Source organism: Pangasianodon hypophthalmus, chromosome 3 (genome assembly GCF_027358585.1).
Source record: "Pangasianodon hypophthalmus isolate fPanHyp1 chromosome 3, fPanHyp1.pri, whole genome shotgun sequence".
In the NCBI taxonomy this organism is placed as follows: Eukaryota; Metazoa; Chordata; class Actinopteri; order Siluriformes; family Pangasiidae; genus Pangasianodon; species Pangasianodon hypophthalmus.
The window spans coordinates 16,142,487-16,164,922 of NC_069712.1; the positions used below are offsets into that span (position 1 = coordinate 16,142,487).

The following is a 22,436-nucleotide window of genomic DNA, read 5'->3' on the forward strand; positions in this document are numbered from 1 at the left end:
CAGTGGTTTTCAAAGTGGTCCATGATTTTTTAATTTAGTTACAGTGGTGCAAAGCACAAACCACCATTATCCAAGTTATTTTATTTATGAGCGAGTTCTTATAATGATTAGCTCCTTTGATTTGAATTAAACACTTGAATTGAACAACTATGGCTGCAATAAAAAGCCAAACACATTTAAATAATGTGCCAAATATTTGAATAGCTGGATTATGTTCGGAGAAGGTCTGTGAAATTTATTTTATGGTTAAAGGAGTCCCTGACTAGAAAAGGTTGGAGAACCCCTGATTCAGTATACAATCTATAACTGTGTTTGCGTGTTAACAACTGGAGAAAGGAAGGAAGCTCATCAAAGGCTGAAATGACAGCATTATGTGCAATCATAAAAATAGAACCAACCAAATAGAAATATTTACCAGTAAAGAGACTTGAGATAGACAGTAATCTCAATTCAGTTGTTCTTCGAACCAACTCCAAACAATTACCACACAGATTTAAATATAGATTGTATACATTAAGAAGAATGAATTATTGGTTGATAAAACAGTTTAACTAGGCCTACTTGTTACTTTTTTTTTGTTAAAAAAAAAAAGAAGTTACCACTTCACTACTGGGAAACACACTATGAAAAGAAATCAAACTATTGACTGATTTATACAAACTCACTTTTAACATGTTGGGTTGCCAGAAACATCCATGAATACATGTTCTGTACGATGACAGATGTTTTTTTTTATACTTTTTTCGAGCAGCTGACATATAGACAGATGACAAATTAAAGGAAAACACATCATCATCATCATCATCATCATCATCATCATCTTAGTAAGGTGTTGGGGCTATAGCTGATAAAGCTGATAAAGCTGGGAAATGTGGTTTTTTTTTTTTTTGAGTATGGTGGGTTTTGGTGGATACTTTGCTAGTGAGCATTGGTTTCAATTATGTCTGGAATTTATGGGTTACTTTGTATTACATAGAAATTTTGAATGATGTGTATTTTTAATTTCATTTAAATATTATGTTAATATTATGTAAATATGTGTATATGTACAGAGTTGTGTGCATCATGTGTTTCAATTGTTTTAAAACTTAGATATTTATATTGTAAAGCTGAATGATTGATTGTATTGAAACTATTGAATAAAGTTTGATTTAAAAACGGGCACCACAAGCCACAAGATCAGCTTCAGCGTGTCTTGGCACAGATTCTACATGTCTCTGGAACTGTACTGGAGAAGTGAGCACCATTTTTATAAAATATATTCCCTTAATCGGTGTTTGGATGATTGTGGTGGAGAGCATTGTCTAGCACGCCAGTCCAAAATCTCCCAAAGGTGTTCAGTTGTGTTCAGATCTGCTGACTTTGAAGGACATAGCATATGATTTACATCATTTTCATATTCCTCAATCCATTCAGTGAGCCCTTGTAACCTGTATTATCCTAAGAGACTATCAAAATAGAAATGTTTTGTCATGGGATAAAGGTGAACTTTGTGCTGATTTGCAGTGACTCTTCCCTCTAAAGGAACAAGTGGATCCAAACCACACCTGCAAACTGCTCCCACATCATAACAATACCATGTGTGCTTCAGCTGAAAATGCTCAGTTTGAGATAGAATTTTATTTCCTTTAATTAGTCACCTGGCTGGTGTATGGTTGTCTGCCTAAATACAGAGAATGTTACCTCCTCACTTGTGAACCCCTAAACATATTTTGTTAGTCAAACTACCCACAATCAAAGTTTTGCCACAGTAACCTTAGGCTAATACAAACACATTTTATCCTAATTACTATTCCCAGTAGAACTGCAAGGGAGCACATTGGGTATAGTTGGCACTTCACAGCTTCCTGGTACAAATCTGAGCTCAGGTTACTCTCTGTTTGGAGTTTCTGTGTATGTTCTCCCTGTGTTTGTGTGGGTTCTCCTGGGGTCTCTGGTTTCCTCCCATTGGATTGGCTACTCTAAAGTGGCCCCAAGTGTCAATGAGTATATGTGTGTGTGTGCATAGTGCCCTGTGATGGACTGGCTTCCCATGCAGAGTATGTCCCTGTCAGTGTTTCAGGGATAAGCCGTGAACAGGATAAACTTGCTGAAGATGAAGAAATGAGTGCAAAGTATTTCCAGTGGATCAGACCCATGTCGGTTCACCACAGAAGAACTGAGTCAAGGTATGTTTGCGCCCTACGCAGAGTTTCAGTAGATTTGGTTCAAAACCAAAAGCGACTAATCAACTGATCTGAACGTGGGTGGAAACTTGGGCCACAGGTGACTGGCTGACAGTGTAGGCAGCCTACATGGCTCTGGAGTGAGACGCGCCCCGCGTGGACACGTGTTCAGCTCCAGTTTTGCGCTCATATCCTCCGGAGGCGCTCTGCTTCCTGCCTGGCGGAGGGAGGGACGGTGCTGACGGCTGGGAGGACGAGTCAAACGACAAGAAAGCCTTAAAAAAAGACAGAAAAGAAGGGAAAGGGCCCGGGGTTCCACCTTCCGTCGGCATTACAACTTCAGCTCGACACAGCTCAGCGACCCAATCTAATGCAATGTCGTCCAGTCGTCAGCATAGCGAGAGCAGGGCCATTCCGACCAGGACGGTGCTGATCGACGACTCAACGCAGCTACCTCACGATTATTGCACCACTCCTGGAGGCACTTTATTTTCAACTACCCCGGGCGGTAATGGCATTTTAAAGTGTGCTTTTGCTACTTGGACCAAAATTCACACGCAGAAAGTTGTGACTTGTTATTCCTTTGGCTCTGCTCGACGTTAGCCTGTGGCCTACTTGCCTCGCTAGAAAGCCTAGCATGTTCAAAACAAAAACAAGGGCTGGATTTCAAATGGCGCCCTACTTCCTATATAGGCTCACTATTTAGGGTGTAAAAGAATGACTTCTGCACTCTGTACAGCGCCTTCTGTGTCCAATAGCGTGTTATTTGGGATGCTGCCAGATGACTCGCACCGCCCCTGTTATTGTTTAAAATGGCGTGATTGGTTACTTTGCAGCGCAGTGATTGAGATTTGGCCAATCAAGAGAAAGATTCTGGGTTAAATGACGCCAACAGTGAAACGTTTGGCTTTCTGCTTTCATCTAACACAATTTATGTTTACTAAAACACATTTAGAGAATCACGTCAGTCTATAAAATTTTTTTTGTTACTTAGATATTAGGTAAAAATATTTGAGCAAGGCAAACATGATGAGTTTTAACATGTATTACTTATATTTGTTGGCTACTAATATATAAAAATAATTCATGATCTAGTTATGTGATTTGTATATTTCAGTAAAGTTTATTTGCTTTCAAATGACCTTGTTGGACAACCATTATGTGTGTATTCAGAATTGGGGGGGAAAAAAAACTGGGTGTTTTTGTTTTTAATTGCTAACTTGCTTATTGTCTACTCTAGGCACCCGGATCATCTATGACCGTAAGTTCCTGTTAGACCGGCGTAATTCCCCTATAGCCCAGACTCCACCAGCACACCTGCCCGTCATCCCAGGAGTGACGAGCCAAAACATCCTGAATGAGAAGAAGAAGAATGAAGCTAATAACATCAATAACCATGATGGCAAACCAGGAACAGGTTTGTCTTTTCACTCACTTAAACCTCAAACTGATGAGTAGTCTGCTGTTAATAAATTAGATGTGCTGTTGTGGTTTTGGTGCCCACATGAGACTTTACTTTGTGCTTCAGGTGAAGATGCTCAGTTTGAGATGGACATCTAAAGAAGAGGAACCAACGTGATGAGCGAATAATAATCTGGCGTCCATGTGCCAGTGGCTTGGCTTGTAGAAACCAATGTTGTGAGCCCTCTCCTTTAGCTCTCTCTAGCTGTTGATTGCTAAATAATCATGGGGATAGTCGACTCCTGTTGGCCCGGTGGGCTGCTGGAGCCCTGAAAGTTAACAAATGATTCTGATTTGTTTGATTAGGTTTCAGGGCTACCAACAGCTGCACATGCTTTGGCCACACAGCAAGGAAAATGTCTGTATGTAAGTGCCCAAATGTAACGATTAATGTAAACAGATTCACTTGCAAAAGAGCCACCAAGAGATTTCTTCATGGTGATTTAGTGCCGTTTTCACAGTAAGATAAATGATCCAAAATGCTCACTCAGTGTCTGTCATCCAGACATCTACTCATCAGTGCACCTTCTGTTACCTCCTTGTTGTTTCATCATTTTCAATAGTGTCAACCTTTTGAGTATGTTTTATTTTATTTTTTTTTCCAGAAAAGGTCTAGTAGCATTGACTAGCATCATGCATTTTGGTTCAGATTTAAAGAGCACCATTTTCATTCCAAGCCTTCAAATTGGGCACTGATACATAGCTGGATCCACTGTTTTTTTTTTAAATGTGCTATCACAAACTTCAGATTCAGCATGGGGAAAATAGTTTTATAAAATGCCTAAACCATGGACCTTAAGTAAGAATTGCAGTTGGAATCCTGCCAAATTTCTACCCCATTTTTTCCCCCCTCTTTATTTAAGGCAAAAAATCTGTTGGAAAAAAATATTGATGACCAGGTGGTCTTCAGCTAGGGATACTGTGTTCCGTTTTTAGATTGATCCTGCTAGCAATATAATTTGCCCCTGCCTTTGATTTCTGAGTAAATCCTGATGATACTTGAAGCATTACCATCAGCTTTGTGGTCACTGAGTCTAATAAACAACAAATACTGTAGTACAGGTGACCCAAAATTAGTTGTTGGTCAAAGGTAATGACAACATGCACAACTTTGGACCAGTGAATGGTTAAATATGATTTATAAATAGGTAATGAATAGAAAGAAGCCCCATTCCAGAGCTGGTCTCAAAATGCACTTATGTCATGTACAATACATCACTTTTAGCTCATATAGGTGAAATAACAGGGAAGTATATATATCATAATGCCAGTTGTGACGTCTACTTTCGCTTTCCGTTTGCTACTATATTTACAATCCTCCAACATCGGATCAAAGGTAGGAAAGCACTGAAGTGTTGTCAGGAAGTTTGCTCTGCTATTATGCATCACTGATAATGCAGTTAGGAAAATTCTAACAGCATTTGAGATGATGGATAGTTGCAGTGGCCTGACAGTTGATATATATTTTTTTTTGTTTGTTTGTTTTGATGGATCAAAAGCTTGAATGAAACATTTCCAATTCTCTTCTATGCATATTGTTTAAGCTCTTGTATATCTTATCCTAAGCTCAGATGTCAGCATTATAAAAATGTTGTATTTCTGTGAAGTTTTTTGAATTTTTGTTTCCTGCTTCCTCATGGGAAATGGAAAAGGCTTGAGATTTTCCACAGGAGAGCAAAGCAATTGTCTTTAAAGAGTGACTTAAAAGAGAATACAATTCATTCTCTCCTTTACACCTTTTGCGCTTAAATCATTCATTTGTCTTTTAATATAAGTCTCTTTACCCATGCCTTACTTTATTAAGCGTCACAGCTGTGACTTAAACAAGTTTAGTTCCCTTTTTTCCAAAATGCTAACACTTTTTTTTTTTTCTTCTTTTTCCTTTTCTGACATTAGGATTAAGATGTTTATCAGAATTCATTTATATTTTTGGAGACAGGTTAGTTATTCCTTTTCTCTGCTTTAGAGGTAAAAGGTTTGGGCTTGCAGCAATATATTGGTTGAAATAAGATAAGTGATTGGGTCAACTTAAATTGGAACTGATTGGATTTAATGGCTCATGATTTTTGCTAAACATTGCAAACGCTGATTAATTCCCAACCATTTTATTTTTCTACCATTTGAATTTACAATTTAACTCACATTTTGGATTTAAATACCAATTGGCAAGATGAAATGTATGTTGAAGCAGCTGGTGGTGTATTTGCTGAATGTACTCTCGTAATGTATCGTGAGCTGTCAAATCCACAGTGTCTTTCAACCCCTTAACTGAAACTGTGTATTTTTACATACCGTACCCATTGGAATTCATAAATTGCCCATCAGAGACAGGTATACCTTTTGTAAGAGCCTTCCCAGATTAATTTACCAAATGGCATACAAAAAGTGGCACAAATGGTATTTTTTGTTCTGTAATTGAGACCCTGTAAAATTGACGTTAATTTAAATTAAATTCCAATGCCAGTGGACACTATTACAGCAAAATCAATAAAAGTTCCTTGAAAACAAAATGTCTTTTTTTTTTTTTGGGTTGTTGCTCTGTGTATATTGGTAAGTACTGGGGTTAATATTCCAAATTACTGTATCTTATGTAACCACTAGATGGCATAACAGGTGTGGGGATATTTCTGTAGTTCTAGTTACAGGGGCACAGGGGCATTGTCATGCTGGAACAGGTTTGAGCTCCTTTGTTCCAGTGAAGGGAAATAGTAATGCTACAGCACACAAAGACCTCCTGTACAATTGTGTGCGTCCAACTTTTGTGGCAACAGTTTGGGGAAGAACCACATATAGGTGTCCACAAACTTTTGGCCCTATAGTGTATGTATGGAGGACCAGATCGGCCGGAATCTGTTTTGTGTAATCCACACGATAATCTGTGGGAGTTTTTACACATTCAGGTACAGCATTAAAGACTAGAGATGACATTAGCTAAAGTACTAAAAAGTCCTTTTCAGGCCATGAGACATAGGTGGCCAGTGGTGGACAATATTTTATGTAACTGCAAATTTATACTAAAATACAATTATACTATAATATATACTGTTAGTATTTGAATCACAGTTTATATAGTTTTTGATAAATGTCTCTTAAAAATAGATCAATCATTTATTGAACCAAATAGTGTGTGCAACAAAGTTTCTGAAACTGTCAGTGTGAACTTCTGAGGTATAAATAATCCAGCGTTTAGTCTTCCAGCTCAATAATCCAGCTCACAGTATTATCTTTGGCTGTATGTTGCCTGTATGCAGTTACTGTCATGTAGCTTTAAGCACAGTGATGGCACAAGAGTATGTGCAGTCAGTCTGTGGGGTATTATATCAATCAACCAATGGGAATACTCTGTGACATTTGATTGACAGCCCAATATTGCAAGGACAAGAAAAATGCAGGAGTAAATGAGTGGATAAAAAAATTAAAACAAATGAGTAAATGCATAGACAAATAATCACATCAATAAGCAATTAAAATTTTTGATATACTATGTATTATGCAATGAAATGCTATTAAAAAGATTATTAAGGCCATACATATAGCTAAAGAACTTAGACCACATCATTTTGTGATTTCAGTTATTAATGTCAGCATTTGTTTTGCATTATTTTCTATATTTTTCATTTTGGTACATCTGGTACACTTTAAATGACATGTAATCTCCGAATATTTGTGAAGATAACCACAAATGTTCACTTTCACTACAAGACCAAAAAAGAAACACTTTTGGAGTGTTTAAACGTTTTCTTTCCTGCTTTTTAGGCAATTAATCTTGGCGAAACTACAGTGTATAAATGATTCTTGAGAAGTGCTCAGTTGCTTGGAAACCCATGGCAACACTGTCCACGGCGCACCAGCAGGCCTTCAAGCCGAGGGTGTTCTTTATCAGCGCTGTGAAAGGCGCCACCTCTTAAAAAGACTTTATTTAACTGAGACTAAAAGCACTGAAAGAAACTGGCACTAAAACTAAGGCTGTTTGTCCCCAAATACAAAAGTGACACTTGCGGAATTTTCCATTCCCATTCACTAATCCACATTTGCATTCACTAATTAAAGGACACATTGTGATTATTTTGCACAGATTATTTTAGTCACCATTCATACTTGAGAAGGTGGTCAAAACATCAGTTTTATAGTTAGTTATGTGAGTATTGCAGGATATTGTGAAATGTTAAATGTCATATCCTTCTTCTGTATGGTAGTAAAATCCAGGGACCCAGCAGTGTTCTTAAGTGGTCAGATTTAGTCAGTACGTCACAGGTTCTGTTGCTCTATTGGGCCTAGGTTCGCCACTGTCCTTCATTTTTCCTGTGGCTCTGCTGTTACTGGTTCGTGAGAAGTATAGAAGAGTGCTGATGACCTCTTTTTCTGTAGTACAGAAAACTCCTAGTGCAAGGTCTTGTTGACTCACTAATGCTTTGCTTTTACTGTAAATCCTCTCCGTTCTTGTTGTTCCCACGTTAAAGTGTAGGTGCTACGTTGCCAGGAGATGGAATTGCTGATTGGTGAGAGTACGAGACAAGAGTCCTCCCCCACATCCTCATCTCATATCCTCACTCTGTGTGAGTTGAAGAGGTGGTGAGGATAAGTACTTGCCCACCTCCCTTCTCTCTGTGTAAACTAGCCTCTGCCTTGCTGCTGTAGTCCTGCATTCAGGCCAGACCACATGACTGAGGACAACTGAGAAAGGATCCTTACAGAGGGGTTAGTTCTGAGGGGATTCAAGATGCAAGACAACTTAGACAGGATTTTTTTCTATGCTTCATTCTCCTCTATACATGAACACTGAAAATCTCATGGTCATATAAGTGAAGAAGTAATTAGGTAAGGAATCTGTTTTATAATATTTACTTTTCCTTTCGCAGTGACTACTCGAGTCTGCTGATTGTGAACGAGAAAAAAAAAACTTTTCAAATTTTGTTTTGACCTTTTATTGCTTGGCTTCGTGGCCACATACAAGTGAAAGCCTCACTTATATCGCAAATATAGCGTTTCAGATAATACATTTGTGGAGTTTAAAATAGTCCAGTTGTTTGTAACATCAGTGTGCTGAGCCTTGTTATCTATGTAAGGAAATAAGCACACTAACATGACTGTGGTTGGGTGGTGTAATGCTCTGTTATTGGCTGTGCTGGCTTATGAGAAAGACACATACTTTATATACACAACTGGTTGTGTACGCAGAAGTACATGTTGTGACTTTGAGGTGTGTCAGAACTTTTTTTGCTCAGAAGCTGGAAAGCTGACACATTTACATCTTGCTGACTAACATCCAACATCATAGGTGTATAATTTGTGAATAAGAAGAGGATTTAAGTGATTTTGGATGCGCATTAGGAACTGATAAAAATCTACATGTTCTACTCTGTGCACTTTAAATAAGGATATATCAATCATTAGTACCTCTACTACTTTAGTACTTCCTCCTCCCCACTAAGGCCCTTTAGCGCTCATATCCTTCCTCCTATCTGTGTGACATCACACAAATGCATCCTGAGGTTTTTTTGGCCATATTTAGAGATTTTCTTCCTTGCTTTTTGTCTGCTCTATTGTGGCACAAATGGAATTTCAATCAAGTTTTCAGAAAGGGCATAACTATTCCTGATGTCTGGGACACAGTGAGTAGAAACAAACCTTGAGTAGACCAGTCAGTTATACTAACATAAAAGAATAAATACATTCGCTAGGACACTTTATTTTATGTATTTATTAAAGTAAATGTGTGTAGAAAATCTCTCCAGATCTATTTCTGAAATCTCAGCTGATGCATGCACTAGACTTTTGTAGAAATAATAATAATAAAAAAAAGGATCTAGTTTGTATCTCATTCTCCTTCTGCTTGGTTTCGGCACTTAGTTGTTGTCAGTGTTGCTGTGTGAGAGTTTGTGTTTTGGGTCTGCTCCATGAAAGGGGGTTGTCCTGTGAATGTCTGGAGCTGCCCACAGATCTGTCTGGCTGCCAGATGTACAGTACTTCTCTGCTGTCCCCTCGGGAGCTCCTACTTCAACTCTGGCACTGGAAGAAAAGAACCAGAAAGTTACATGACTAAAGAGTAGCAAATGACTAATTGGATTTTATTTTTGTGCTTCGGAAAACAGGGTTTATTATGTTGAGAAGATACTGCTAGCAGCACAGAACGTTTGTTGCTTTGTTTGTTGGTTTGTTTCATGAAAGCTTGAAGAGGTCTGAAATGAAGAAGCAAAAGGCAAAGGATATCGGCACAGCTGTCAGATCGTGAGACATTCCTTTAAAATTAAATGATAGTTCGAATGACATAGAAAATGTAATATATGCTCAGAAATGTTCCTAATTGTCTTGATTATGTATGCACATCCACTCTAGTAAGTGGAGTCTGTCATGTTTAAAGTTTATTTTCTGTGAACATGCTGGAAACAGTTGTCGTGTGCCCTTGTGCATTAATAAGGGGCCCTTCATGTTGTATTATCTTTCAAGGATTTGTTCTTGAAATTGTATATTACTGTCTCTCCTGTGAAAATCTTACAGTGTGTGGTCCGATTGCAGCTCTGTGTGGATTATGGGCACTACTGCTAGTGCAGGGTCCCAGCCTGCATCAGTGACTCCTACACACCACATCGATCACCAAGCTGGTGATATAGCTGAAGACAAGCGCTCCATGAGCAGCAGCTCTTCACAGGCACTGAATATTCCCAACAGCAAACCCAAGTCCATTATCACAAACAAGGTGGCCCCCGTTGTCATCACGTAAGCATTAATACCAAAACTATTGTCCAATATGATATCTTAATCATGTGCTTCATACTCTCACATAAGGTGTTTTGACTGACATATATCCAGCCAGAGTAGGTGAACTACTTGTCCTATCCAGTTTGCCTTAAATCATCATGCTGTCACAGAGTAATGTATGTATGAAATGATCAATAGAAGGGTGATTCCATGATTAGGGTATCATTTAGCCCGTGAATAAAAAAAAAATTATATTTTTTAACCATTTTTCCATATTGAATCTCAGAAAACATGCATATAATCATTTAAAAAAAATGTTAACTCATCTCACATAATATCTAATTTTTTACGAGGTTTCTTTACTGACAGTGGCTGGTTTTTACTGTTAAATGGGTAACAGTCTTGTGTTTTAGAAAATAAAATACACAAAATGTGGTTAAGTTGCATTCCATGTAGTTAGCATGAGAACATTAAGTACATTCTAGAGATTTACTTCAAATGTATTTTTGTAATTTAATAATTTACTTCCAGTCTGGAATTTGGGTGAACAGGTTTCAAAGTCTCATTAGTCAATATCACAATATCTTATTTTCCTTCTTCCCATGATCTTCAGTAAATTTGGATAACTTCTTGTAGAACATGTGACTTGTGAAATATTCCAAATATTTCATAGGGGTCAGTGTGTTCAGCTAACAGGGCTGAGAGTGAATGTGAACTTAAAAGTACATTTCTCTTAACCTTTAATTGATGACGACTCATGGAAAAGGATGTTTCAAGTGTGATTCGTTACATGGATTCACACAGTAATGCAAAAATAATACAATTTTTTGAAGTATTTCAATGTTTAAATTTCAGGGTCAAGTGTAATTATAGTGGGCTGGGACAGTCCTATAGATTTTATTAATGTTTTAAGTTATTTATCTGAAGCATGCACATTTGCATAGTCCACTTCACCTATGTTTATAATGTCTTTTACCTTTATTTACATAAATATTTGTAAATGCAATATCAGTAGGACAAATATAACCTCAATCAACTGTGGAATCAACCAGAGGTTTGTCTCTTTGAGCAGGTATAACTGCAGGGAAGAGTTTCAAATTCATGATAGTATCCTCTCAGCTAACTACTCTGTGGGAAAAATATCTGACACACTACCTGAGCATTACCTAGTGCTGGTAAGTATATCTTTATGAAGCTAATTTACCAACATTTTGAAAAATTAGGTACATATTTTGATCTCAGTGACATAATGGTGAAATTGTTTAACTGTCAATTGTTCAATTGTTCAGCTGTTGAAACACAGCTTGTTCTTGAAGGGGGAGACCTTACTGTCAGAAACTTTAGGCAGAAAACCTTTAAATAAACGTGTGCAATAAACACTCGTAAACACTGCGCAATTTTTTAAAAAAGATTTATTTCATTCCAGCATTGAGATCCCAGCATTTCCTTATGAAAGGAAAGTCATTACAACATACATGTCTCAAATATTTAGTCTTATTTCTACGGAACATTAATTTTTTTTTTTTTAAATTAGATTTTTGACATCATTTCTGTCATATTTCTGTTGACTTTTAATATTTTCAGAGTTACGTCCAGAATTCCATGACCAGATTAAAACATTGAAAGACTGAAAGATTCATCTTTGGTTAAGGGCATATGATGGTTCATGCTTTAACTGAAAACACGAGTTATGCTACAATATTTATATGCTTTTTATTGCCCAGGGGGAGTTTTTTATGGTGCAGGATGTGAATAGTAGAGCAGATGTCTTAAACACTACAGGAAGCTACGGGGCCCCTAACTTCCGGAAAGCCAAGGAAAACTACCCTCTCTTTGGAATGGGCCAGGCCAGCCTGAATGGCTTCAAACAGGTCCTCCAGAGGTTAGAGAGTGAAGCTTATGAGGTCAGTCATTCTTATGCAAAAAAACCTCCACTTTCTGTTGTGTTCATGAAATATCTGTTGTGTCACTTATTTTTTCAAGTGTTCAAGTTCGAACAAAGGGGTTGTATAGTAATCAGAGGCGATTATTTAAGACTACATGGAAAGCCTGGCCTCACCTAAATTTTCATTAAAATGCAGCAATGAAGTATTTCTATATTAAATGTAGAAATGCATCTACATTATTCATTAGGGTGAATTTGAACAACTTAACCTTAAAATTTCAGCACTAGTCAGACGAACAGTGTGCTTGGAGCTGCAGTGGTCATTCAGTAACTGATTGCTTAACAGTTTTCACAAGTAGTATAGCTTGTTATTTTATTGTTGTAAATTATTTTTGATTATTAGCATTTTTATTTTATTTTATTTATAGACCTAGCTAGCTATCTGTCACTACCTTCTTCAGTTAGTAAGTTAGTAAGCTAGCAGCAAACACTTCTAATCTTGTCAACATGATTTTGGAAAAGTCTTTTGATGCTCTCACTTACGAGATGAGACTGACAATTACACAGAAGGACAGACCAAAAGATGAAACAGATAACCCGCATAGATATACAGTATACTTCAATAACACACACCTGTGCTTCCCCATTTTAAAAACTGCCGGTTACCACTTAAATAGTAATAAAGTAGTCATATAGTTATATATAGTATTAATATATGTTATTGAAATATAGTGTACTATATGATAATATAGTATACTACCATTACCACTTTAGCTACTCAGCTAAAGTATATTGTGTTGTGAAGAATTTATCCACCTTTTTTTTTTTTTTTTTTGTATATGTACAGGAAGTGATATTCTTCTGTGTGCGGGAAGAGCCTATTGTCTTCCTGCGTCTGGATAAAGACTTTATTCCATACACTCCCAGGAGGAAAGAGAACCTCCATGAGAACCTACATGACCTGAGAAGTGTGGTCAGAGCAGAGCAGCTGGAGCTGTCCATCAGAAAAGAGGCAGGTTATACACTAACCTGCCTGATGTGTAAATGTAGCTCAAACTCCTTATATTAGACTAGATTCACCATATTAATATCACAGGTGGTACTGATTGTGTGCGTCTCTTTTTTTTTTAAATTTACTTTTCCCCAGCTGTGTGACTTTGCTAAACTCTGTGAGAACATCATCTATGTTTATAATGACATTGAGAACTTCAAAGATGAGCCGCAGCATGTTAGGATTGTGTCTGAGGAGGACATACTTGTAACCGAGGAGGTTTACAAAAGACCACAGTTCAATTTGCCTTCATACAGGTAATGTGTAGTTCATTTTGTGACCGAGACTATATTTGTTTTGCTGTATATCACATTTCTTAATTCTAAGTGAATTCACAGTGAATTTCTCTTGAAGATATTACAGACTCCCGCTTCCTAAGGAGGGGGCACCAGTGGAGGAGGATTTTGATGAATTTGTAAATGTGCTTAGGGTAAGACAAAATCTCATAATAATTTATACATTTTTTTTGTTTCTACCTATTTCCAACCTCCTAAAAATACAAACAAGAAACAAACTTTACCACACTTCGAGAGTGAAATATGAAGCAGGTAACTACTGTTCTACTCTCACTTTTTAAAACAGTGTTGTTAACTTCCCTTTTGTGGCTATCCAAGATCAATGTTTTCACAGTTACACAACTGAAAAGAAACTGAGATTTAATAATGAGACAGCTTGCTTCAAGCAGGCTTTGAATCCAATGAAAGAACTTCAGTTCTGTCAAAATTAAGTAGGTGTTTGATGTCCTCCTCATCACTCCTCAGAAATATTAAATTGGTGGCTAACATCTGAATTAGCTGGTACATACAGCTGTGTTCCTTCAGCATAGCAAGAGAAGCTAATACCATGTTTACAGTTAAATCTATCCAGTATATATACCCAGCAGCATATATTCAGTATATACATCCAGCATACAGCATTCAGCACATATTCCGTATATATACCCAGCAGCAGGAAAAACCAACAGTCATGGAACAGAGCCTTGTCGAATAATACTTTGTACTTTATCTAATAAAATAATATCTATAGCACTGAATAACACATTGAGCCCAAGTAGTTCAAGGTCAGAAGCCAGTAATATGTCATTTACTACTTTAACCAGTGCTATTTAAGTACTGAGATAAGTGTAACTACATTCTAAGTGAAATATTTCATATATGCAATTCCTTTGCAAGTAAGATTAAAGTAAGATTTACTGCTGTGTTGCAATCTGTACAAAGATCTTACAATTTAATTGGGAGGTTTGAAATTGGCAATACAGTTCACAGAGGTCATGGTTGAATTTCTTAACCAAGGATTTGCTAATTACTAATTTAAAAGCTTTAGGTACATAACCAAGGAATATAATAGTTTATTATTATTATTATTATTATTATTCATGGAGATATACCATAAAAGACATTTATGTAGAGTAAGATACAGAACGAATTTTCAATATTGTGTGTTAATGCTACGTACCTACCTACATACAGTGAATGTCACACACAAACTCATAAAACTCATAAAACGTATATATAATAACATTCTCTCCTATACAGAAAAGCCCTAGCTTGTCAGTATTGCGTGATAGCTCCAGGCCTCTGCCTGCACTGCTGTTCAGCTGCCAGGTGGGGGTGGGACGAACCAACCTCGGCCTTATCCTTGGTGCACTAGTCTTTCACCATCTACATGGGGCACCGTATAACACCAGGTGAGAGTATTTCTAGCAATATGTGCAGTGTTACATCTACCATCTGCTCTACCTTTAGCTGAGACATTGATATAGAAAAAGGTTAGTCAATAAAACATAAATTATTTTTTTCTTCATGCAAAATCTCTTGAAATTCACTGGGTTTGATATGATTGTCATATATACACTTGATTCTAAAAAGTGAGTCAGTGAAAATAATTAATTTGTGGAGTTAAATTGTTAAATCTTTGTCTCTCAACGTCAAGGGAAGAGGACACATCAGTCAAGCAGCAGCCAGAATTTCAAGCCATTCAGAATCTGATCAGTCGCCTCCCCAAAGGTCAACAAGTGCTTGATGAGGTTAGTTCTCACAGTTGCCGAGAGCATTATACCTAATGACACTGTAGTCCTTTTGCATCTAGTGCATTTGTAGCAGTGTTAAAAAGGATTTCTGCTCTTTCACTGTAGGTCAATAGAGCTATTGAAATGTGTTCAGAAATGCACAACATCAAAGATGCAATATATGAAAATAAAAGAAAAATGGAAGCAATTTGTGAGGATTATCAGATACAAGTGAGTATAATTTTTTACTTTAACTGTTTTTAGCAAATCTGTAACTATGTGAACAAGGTTTATGAAAGAGGTATGTGATAAATGCATGGTGTGTTTCTTTTGTTATTATAGGGAAGCAGTACAAAGACTTATTTCTTGCAAAAGACCCTGCAGAATCTTGAGTCTTATTTCTACTTAATAGTGTTCAATGCTTATCTTCATGATCAGGTACTGTAACGTACATTATTATTAAGGAATGCATGATGTACACAGTCTTTCTTTATCTTTCTTTGCTTTTCTGCCTTTATCTCAGTTTGATTCCTCATTGTCTTTCTCTGCATATACTCTCACATTTTTTTAATTATAGATTTTGTGTGATCTGCCTTTCTCTATTGTTGCTATCTAGTATCCTCAGATGTTTGCCCAGAGTTTCAGTCAGTGGCTGTGTGTGAATGCATGGATCTACAGGCTGCTTGGCAGTATGAACCGTTCTGAGCTCTTAGCACCAGCCAGCCTTGTCACTGATGGCACCAGGATACTGGTAAGGCTCATAAGAACGGGATATTTCTAGAAACCTATTTTTTTGCACTCATTCTTATACAGTATATTAGAAAAGAGTTCTGATGATCTTTTACATGAGTTTGAATGTTAAGCGGACACACAACATCCACACATTTACCCCAGAAACACACTGCTCACAAAATACCAAAGATAATGATTTGTTTGTAAGGTGGCCAGTGAGTTTTTGGCACCAGACGTACTTGGTACAGCCAAGGAAATGAGGGTGGCCAACTTCAGACGAGTTCTTAAGACAGTTGTGTATGGCATGGCCCAGCCAAGCTCTGAGGTAAAGTCTGGTTTGTTGCATTTATAGTCCTGTTGAGTGAAAAGGTAAGAATAAACTAAATCCTGTTTCAGGCTGTTTCTGTTGTGTTATCTTACCTCACGGATGAGCGACGGAGGCATTCCAGCATTGTATGGGTGAATCTGCAAGAGGAACTGATTCTGGAAGGTAATGGGCAGATGTTCACATCTCGAGAACCAGGCTGTCTGGAGCAACCAATCCAAGTGTATGTGCAGAACCCACAACAGCATGAGGTACTTCCAGTACTTGGTGTCTACATATTTAACATATAGTGTCAGCGCTTGAACATTTTAGCTCTTTGAAATTTGAAGATTCAGATATATTAACTGACCTAGGAGTTGAGCCTTAGAGTACATGAAGATGGATATAACTTCAGAATTATTGGCACCCTTCAAGAAAACATTTTTTATAAAATAAGCATTAAATGCAATGATTCGGACCGCACACAATTAGAGAAAATACCATTCTTCTAACAAAGAATATTCTCAAAATTATTTTGAGCTTTCTGCACCAAATATACAGATAGTTGTTTACATCGGCAAAACGGATAATGAATTTACAAATATACAAGCAATTATGTTTCAAAAGTCTGGAAGAGTTAAATATTTGCCTGGGAGAAGACAAATGTGCAGTGGTGAGAAGGATGGTGAATGAGGGAAAGATCCTTGGGGTTGTCAAGTTTCAAAATAAACTATTAGACATCTCCTCCATAACAACAAGCTATTTGGAAACAATGCATGGAAACAATGCAAGGAAGCAACCCACAAAATGCAGCCCTTGGACTTTACCTGGCATCAATGAAGCTACAATTAAAATTGTGTGTTGTGGTCAGATGAGACCAAAATTGAACCTTAAAATTTGAACCTTGTTGAAAATCTGTGGTCTGAATTGAAGAGAGAATATAAGCCTAAGAATATAAAAGAGCTTAAAATCCTCTGTGGAGGAGTGGTGTAATTATATGTTATTCATTTTATAATATTATTTTTGGTCATGTTCTTGAAAGGTGCAAATAATTAACTGTATACCAGTGTGGTACAGCAGCTCATTAAGCTATGTTTCTCATGCTGATGGCATGCAAAAAAATGTAGGATGAGCTATTCTCAAATCTGCTCTTACACTGATTATAAGGAGTAAAATCAAAATACGAACCACATTCAGCAGAAATAATTTTATTTCCTAGACACTGGAGCTGGCACTAAAAGAGGACATTCTCAGGTGTGAGAAGTGGCTTGAGGTAGTTCTTGAACAGGAGAAGCAGATGAGAATGCTGAAAAGCTGTCATACTGTCCAGGAAATCTTTGCCAAGCAAAAGAACATTTACGCAGGCCTCACATATCAGCGTATCCCTCTTACTGAATGCTGTGCTCCAAAGGAGGAGGTAATACAGTACACTGCAGGATTCCTCTGACTGCCTATAAACTGTCAAGAACTGTAAAAGGTTATACTTAAATGACATGTAGTGTAAATGTTATTGACTGTTACTGCTGCCCCTTAGTTTTTTGACCAGCTGTTAGAGGCCATGAAGTGCAGTCTTGGGGAGGATCCCAGCTCAGCTTTTATCTTCAACTGCAGTGATGGGAAAGACCGAACCACTACTGCCATGGTCATCGCCACACTTACTCTCTGGCACTTCAACGTAGGTCACGCTGTCTACAGTGAACATTTTTACTGAAATGCATCCTGGCATCATGAATTATCACTCTCAGAGAGCAATCTGATCAAAGATATAACGTCATAACTATGATTTCTTCAGGGCTTTCCTGACTGTGTGGATGAAGAAATTGTAAGTGTCCCAGATGCAAAGTACACAAAAGGAGAGTTTGAGGTAGTGTTTTCTTTGTTATTGTCTTTGAACCACTTTCACACATGTTCCAGCAAGTTTGGGGATTAGGGCTAAATTTAAAAAAAAAATCTTAACTAGGTTGGTTTCTGTTTAAACCTCCTCAGGAGACATGCTGATGCTGAGATATGCTGGACACTGTTAACATAGTGTCACAGTTTTGTTTTTGGTGCTAGTGTTTAAATTTAGCACTGTGTTTTTGCATGTTCAGGTGGTGATGCAGGTGGTCAGATTGCTACCTGATGGTCACCGTATGAAAAGAGAGGTGGACATGGCCCTAGACGTTGTCAGTGAGACGATGACTCCCATGCATTACCACTTACGGGAGATCATTATATGCTCGTATAAACAGGTGACTTTCTGTGCATGTACTTCAGACTTATACATCTAAGCAACACGAGAGTATTGTGACATGTCTATTGATGGGTGAGATTTATCTTTACAGTCAACGGGAACTCATACTTTATGATTTGTGCATATTAACGGGTTTTTCTGTGATTAATAAGTAAATACTAACTGAAAAAAAATGATAGGTAATTTTTTAAAACCCAAATATTGAACAATCCAGAATTTCCACAACTGAGAGAACTAGGCAGGGCATCAGAAGTCAGAGTTCCAGCATTCACTAGAGAGTCAAGTACATTTCATCAATATATATGGCCAAAGACCACAAAAAGAGGCCATTTGACTGACATGGCAGGTAACCAGCCACAGACCTTTTCTGGTAGCCTATCTGTAAATGTGATTTTATTTGTTTACTCAGCATTGCCTGCTTCAAATTAAACTCTTCAATGAAATTTAAAGACTTGATGCCATGAACTATAGGTAACTATATCATGCTCCAGAAAGTTCATTGGGTGACAGCGTTGAAAAGTTTCCTTCTGAAAACCCGCACGCGGAAGTGCATATAGACTGAAGTGTGGAGATCAGATTGCAGCTTTCAAGATTCTGAAGCTTGTGGCCAGAAATGCATTCAAAAGAAATCAGGCTCTCCATGGTCCATGTGCAGAGCATCTGAGGATGAGGCAAGGCACAAGAAAAAAAAAATAGAACAAAAAATTTTTTATAACAATAATACAATAATCTCCATGAGGGGAGCTAACAGACAAACACAAATATGTTACAAGTTTGAAAATTCTTAGCAAAATCAGAGTCCATGTGAGGTTTTAAATAATCTGGAGACCATCTTTATCTCCCTTGTGCTCAGAACACCTCCTTGTGGCTGCAGGAGGCATGACAAGGATGTAAAAAATAGAAAAACAAATCAAGGAAATAGAAAGCAATAACCATTTAAACTGCTGCAGCATTTCTTATTACAAATTTGATTTATTTTCAGCCAGACACAGACATTTATAAAACCAATATATGAAGCAGGTAACCAATACAAATCAAACTTCATCTAGCTTTAAAAAAAACTTATGGTTTACATTAAAATTCACTTATTTATTTCTTAAGATTAATAAAAGGATTTCAAGACTGTTGCTACCATTAAAGTGAAATTTACAATATTACAACTCCAGTACTTTTCATTCAGGTTCCTCATTTCAGTCTATTCCTCTCCAGTTTTTTCTTTCCAAAATTTCAGCATCTGTTGACATGTTTTTGCATCAGATATCCTTTTTAGTTAATCACCCCTCAGTGTTCCACTGGTGTTTAATGGACTATTTAAAGAAAACATAAAAACATACTTATAAATCTACTACTCTTCCTCTTTATTACACAAATTGTACAAGAAGTTTCAGTTTCTTTCTCAACAACAAATTAATCAAAAGTCTTTCACTAGCAACACACAGAAAAGAAATGTGCTTATGTAAGGCAATTTAATAAACAGACTTTTCTAACCAGTACATTTGTCCATGACTACTTTTGCCTAGTAAACAAACATGCAGAGAATAGAGCTAAGGTCCTCCTTGTTCTGCCATCAGCTCTATATACCTTGAAATGACAAGTAACCAAAATTTACAGATATGTTTCTACTTCCTTCTCAGATCAAAAGAGCAAAATCAGAGGCTGAACTGCAGCAGTTACGTCTGAGAAGCCTGCAGTACCTGGAGCGCTATATTTACCTCATCCTATTCAACAGCTACCTTCACCTGGAGAAGAAAGACTCCTGGAGACGACCGTTCAGCCTGTGGATGCACCAGGTGACAGCATATACGATGCACACTGTAGACTACACACTGTAATAAACTCATTCTGGTCAACAGTGAAAGAAGAAAAAAAAAAAATATATATATATATATATATATATATATATATATATATACATACACATATGTATGTGTGTGTGTGTGTGTGTGTGTATAGTTTTGATTTTACTTTAAAAAAAATTACAATTTGTAGTGGTGTTTCAGGAGTCATAAAATTGTAGTTTTTTTTTTCTTTTCAAAACACTGGGTTCAGAATTATTGACACCCTCACACTTAGTTTGGGTGAATAACAGCACTGAGCCTCTTCCCATAATGTCTAACATGGTTGAAGACATTTTGTCGAGGGATCTTTGTCCATTCCTCCATGCAGAACATTTAAAGCTCCTTTATATTCTTAGGATTGCACATGTAATAAGCTTCAATTCACAGGTTTTAAATCTGGAGACTGAGATTACCACTGCAAAATATTAATATTGTGTTCTGCAACCATTCCTATGTCCGTTTTGATTTGGATCTTTTATCTTGTGGAAAGATCCTTGCGTGGCCTAGGTTTAACCTCCTGGTAATTACTAGAATTTGTGATGCTATCACAATGTTCATATGACCACCTAAAGAAACAGCCACAAAGCCTCAGTGATGCACAACCATATTTTCTTCCTGGGACTGTTACATTCTCTTCTCTAACTGTTCCAAAATTTTACCCTTATTCATTATGGGCATGATTGTGCATAATGTTATTTTCAATTGCTTATTATTATTTTGTAGTATGACCTGACTTATGCAGGTAAACAACCATCTAATTTTTTTCAGGAAAAAGCTACACAGCTGATGCATGGAGCTTTACTGTTTAAAATATGAATTAAGTAGTTGAAAAGAAATCTCATGTCTCATCTCTTTGCATGATTTGGCAGGTGGCAGCACAAGCCGGTATCTACGGCATCCTCAACCAGCTGGGCTTCCCTGAGTTTGAGGCACCTACGAGTTGTCCACTGGCCAGACTACGCTACCGCTGGAGACAGCATAGTGCTTATTCACTGCCCATCCGTGGAGAGCTCATCTAACAGAATTCTAGCTTTTCACAGAGGATTGAGTTTGGGCTGTTTAACTATTTAGGACAATATTTTGGGTTTGATGAGCAGCGACTCAGTCAATTTTGGGCTACTGATTAGAAAGTTAAGAGTGCAAATGCCAACACCACCAAGCTGCCACTTGGCCCTTAACCCCCTAACTGCTCAGCTCAAGTGTATCTCACTTAAGCACCTGTGAAATTAATAAATGTAAATGATGATTCACAACTCTGATTATTCCTAATTGTATGAAACTGAATTAAACTTCTGAGGTTGTGTAAATTCAGTTGTGGTGTCAAATTTCCCCCAAAACCCCCTTTTTCTAAACTAAGCCAACAGAGGCTATGATGCACAACATGGCAAACCTGGAGGCGGATGGGTTACATCAGGAGAAGTTCACATCGGGTTCCACTCCTGTCAAGAACAGAAATCTGAAGCTACATTGGGCACAGGCTCACTGAAACTGGACAGTTGAAGATTGGAAAAGGACAAGGTGATGTTTTTCTAATCTTCAACTGTCCATTTTTCACACCGTTATGTGTAAACTCTAGAGACATTTATGCGTGAAAATCCCGGGAGATCAGCAGATTCTGAAATACTCAATCCAGCCTATTTGGCACCATCATCCATGCCATAGTCAGATCACATTTTTCCCCATTCTGATGTGAACATTAACTGAAGCTCTTGACCTGTATCTGCATGATTTTTCATTGCACTGCAGACTCACGATTGTCTGTTTGGTGGTGAATGTATATTTATATAATATAATGTATATAGGGTTTTCTGTGAGTGACTTGCTATACTGTTTTTAGAACCCTTTTTTTAGTATAGTGTCTGATGTTTAGAAACAGGATGTTAACTGGGCTTCTCAGTTTGATTGCCTGAATCAAGGTACTATTAAGGTAGACAAATTTAAAAAATATATATTTTAAGGCATGACCTCTGAAATTTTTAATTATTACCTGTGAGGTCAAAATGAAAATGTAAATGGTAAAAAGTTTTTTTTCATAACAGCATAACCGAGTAAGAGTACAG

At 37.3% G+C, this 22,436-nt stretch overlaps 2 protein-coding genes across 5 annotated transcripts; both read left to right on the plus strand.

The window, feature by feature from the left end:
• The first annotated feature begins 2,358 nt into the window (after positions 1-2,358).
• Positions 2,359-6,136, plus strand: eif4ebp2 (eukaryotic translation initiation factor 4E binding protein 2). The gene is made up of 3 exons (XM_026940901.3): positions 2,359-2,673; positions 3,406-3,582; positions 3,694-6,136. Exons 1-3 carry the CDS (start codon positions 2,541-2,543, stop codon positions 3,723-3,725), a joined length of 342 nt encoding a protein of 113 aa, XP_026796702.1. The 5' UTR covers positions 2,359-2,540; the 3' UTR covers positions 3,726-6,136.
• A 134-nt stretch (positions 6,137-6,270) lies between these two features.
• On the plus strand, positions 6,271-21,687 carry pald1b (phosphatase domain containing paladin 1b). 4 transcript variants are annotated; one of them, XM_026943092.3, is made up of 20 exons: positions 6,271-8,444; positions 10,125-10,343; positions 11,398-11,500; positions 12,050-12,229; positions 13,058-13,222; positions 13,358-13,518; positions 13,616-13,691; positions 14,797-14,948; positions 15,194-15,287; positions 15,396-15,500; positions 15,612-15,707; positions 15,886-16,020; positions 16,210-16,326; positions 16,398-16,577; positions 17,525-17,722; positions 17,840-17,980; positions 18,098-18,169; positions 18,396-18,536; positions 20,173-20,328; positions 21,246-21,687. In XM_026943092.3, the coding sequence occupies exons 2-20, from the start codon at positions 10,156-10,158 to the stop codon at positions 21,393-21,395; spliced, it is 2,610 nt and encodes an 869-aa protein (XP_026798893.3). In that variant the 5' UTR covers positions 6,271-8,444; positions 10,125-10,155; the 3' UTR covers positions 21,396-21,687. The 4 variants fall into 4 exon arrangements, with proteins under 4 accessions (XP_026798893.3, XP_026798883.3, XP_026798867.3 ...); XM_026943082.3 differs by having other exon boundaries at positions 10,143-10,343; XM_026943066.3 differs by lacking the exon at positions 6,271-8,444 and adding an exon at positions 8,475-9,854.
• Positions 21,688-22,436: the final 749 nt, after the last annotated feature.